This window comes from Eurypyga helias, unplaced genomic scaffold (genome assembly GCF_000690775.1).
Source record: "Eurypyga helias isolate BGI_N326 unplaced genomic scaffold, ASM69077v1 scaffold35413, whole genome shotgun sequence".
In the NCBI taxonomy this organism is placed as follows: Eukaryota; Metazoa; Chordata; class Aves; order Eurypygiformes; family Eurypygidae; genus Eurypyga; species Eurypyga helias.
This window is the reverse complement of record NW_010243687.1, coordinates 1-2,506: the sequence shown is the minus strand read 5'-3', so window position 1 is coordinate 2,506 and position 2,506 is coordinate 1. Positions and strand designations below refer to the sequence as shown.

The window sequence follows — 2,506 nt, the reverse complement described above, 5'->3', positions numbered from 1 at the left end:
CATGCCCGAGGTGCTTTGTGGAGTCGGATCTGTTGACCCCTTCACTTTCTTGTGATCTGCCCCGTGAAGCGAACGCTCCGTGCGAACGCTGGGCCGTGGTGCCGCTTGTCTCCGCGCATCGTGCTGAGCATCATCACGCTGAGTGTCGTCGCGCGGAGTGTCGTCGTGCTGAGCGTTGCGCTGCTCGAGAGAAGCCCTGGATGTGTCCGAAGGCTGAGGGGCACTTGTCACTGAGCGAGTCCGTAATGGATGGAATGACGTGACTTCCTGCTCAGCCCTAATAAGCTGCTTCTTCCCTCGTTCTGCCGTTCCAGGGTGCTGTCGAGCCCATGCAGATTGACGTAGATCCACAAGAAGATCAGCAGAATGCGCCTGACATCAACTATGTGGTGGAGAACCCCACGCTGGTACGTGCTGGCTGAGGCTGCGGGTTGTGGCTCTCGGCCACAGCCTCTCCCTTTAAGGTTTGGAAAAACTCCCCCGTTTCACTGCTCGTCGAGGCGTTTTTCAGAGGTGAGCAGGTTTCCCTCTGAGCAGGGTGGGCTGGGAGCGGTGACCTCTCCTGCAGCTCCTTGTCGTGGCCCGGCCTGCGGAAGCGTGTTCTGAGCCAGTGCCTGCTGCCTGACGTGCTCCCCGTTCCGAGCAGGTTTAATGCCTCGCTGGTTACTATGGGGACACTGGTTCTTTATCTCAAGGCTTCTTCTTGGACGAGCAAGGCTCAGGTGCTCCGAGTGTCCCGTGAGAATGGAATTCTTCCCTTGTTTATCCCCGGGAGGTGGGCCAAACCCACGGAACTACAGTTACAAAAGGCTGTATTTGCTTCTGTCAGCTTCCCCCTTTTTCAGTTGGTGGTCTGAGATTTCGGCCAGTGTGTGGCACCAGCCCTGTAATGGTGGGGGGTGGCTGGTGCAGAGGAGGACAAAAATGTTAACTGGGGAAAGTTAGAGCAATGTTAAAATGAGAGGACAAAGCGTTGGGTTGGGAGGCTTTGAACATCTGCAGCTGTAATTGTTCCTCTGCTCCCTGGGCTTTGGAGCTGTAAGAAATTTGTGTGAGCAGAAGCATGCAGACTGCCACGTGGAGATGATTTTTCAAGGGAAAACTCCACCTGGGATGGTTGTCGGGCTTAGGAAAGCAGCTCAAAAGATGGAGACTTGACGGAGTTATGAGGAGGTGATGGAACGGATGCTGGAAGCGGCTGAGCTGGTTGGCCTCAACAGCAGCACCGGGAGAAAAGGGGAATTGTCCCGTACTGCGCGTTTCCGAGGAAAGCAGAAAGGGATGATCTGACCTGGTGGTTGGTTCGTGGGTGCCGCTGCCCTCCGGGAAGGGGTCGGGGCTGCAGGAGTAGGTGACGGTGGCTCAGCCTGGCCCGTGTTGCCGTGGTGGCCGCTGAGGGCAGGTTTGTCCGCAGGACTTGGAGCAGTACGCGTCCAGCTACAGCGGGCTGATGCGCATCGAGCGGCTGCAGTTCATCGCCGACCACTGCCCGCAGCTGCGGGTGGAAGCGCTCAAGATGGCTCTGTCCTTCGTCCAGAGGACGTTCAACGTCGACGTGTACGAGGAAATCCACCGGAAGCTGTCCGAGGCCACCAGGTAGGCAGAGACCCGGCGCCCAGGGAGCCTTTCCAGCTGGCTCAGACCCACGAGCCGCGGTGAGGGGCTCTGCATGTGCTGCCGGCGCGTTCCTGTGCGGACCGTCCTTGCCCTGGAGCTCGAGAGCAGCGGCGTGTGTGCTCAGGCCCATGGTCTCGTGCTTCTGTGGGAGGTTAAACACATCATCGCTTCTGAAACCACCATGTTTTAAAAGGCTGCAGGTAGATCCTGAGGAGAGGTTGGTCTGTGCAACTGCTCCGGTCTCTACCACACGCCGGTGCCTCCCCTTTGGCAGGTTGCGGAGGCGAAGCCTCCTCTGGCTGCTCTTGCATTCATCAGTTAAAGCCCTCCCCGCCTGCCTTGGCTCGGTTCTTTCCCGCAGGTTGGCTGCTGGGCCTCCTTGACAGTTGGCTGCTGCACCTCCCTGGTGCTGCCGCTGCGTGGATTCGCGGCTCTCTCTCCCACGCTCGTGCGGGTGGCAGGGTGTTCGGTGCTGCGTGTTGTGAAAGGGGGTGTCGGGCAACAAAACCGACCCCCCAGGACCCTCAGAGTGTGTTTTTTCTGTTAAAAGATCGGCAGGGGGTTCGGTGCACGTGGATCTGTTGGTCTGAGCCAGGTGGAGCGCGGCGATGGTGCTGGGCACTGAGCAGACCTGTTCAAACTCTCCCCTTCAGGGAACTGCAGAACACCCCCGATGCTGTCCCCGACGGCGGGATTGAGCCCCCGGCTCTTGACACAGCCTGGGTTGAAGCTACGCGCAAAAAAGCTCTTCTGAAGCTGGAGAAGCTCGACACAGACCTGAAAAACTACAAAGGGAACTCCATCAAGGAGAGCATCAGGTGAGATGCAGAGGGCTCTGCTGGGGCAAGGGCGAGCCCTTTGCTCCTCCAGACACCTCTCTCGGGGTGCC

The 2,506-nt window shown here is 58.7% G+C and overlaps 1 protein-coding gene across 1 annotated transcript; it reads left to right on the top strand.

Annotated features, from left to right (window-relative positions):
• Positions 1-314: 314 nt before the first annotated feature.
• On the top strand, positions 315-2,435 carry LOC104508046 (COP9 signalosome complex subunit 1-like; the record flags this gene model as incomplete). Its single annotated transcript, XM_010149517.1, has 3 exons — positions 315-407; positions 1,415-1,596; positions 2,271-2,435. Coding segments are annotated over 3 exons (440 nt in total), but the record flags the coding sequence as incomplete, so codon positions are not given.
• Positions 2,436-2,506: the final 71 nt, after the last annotated feature.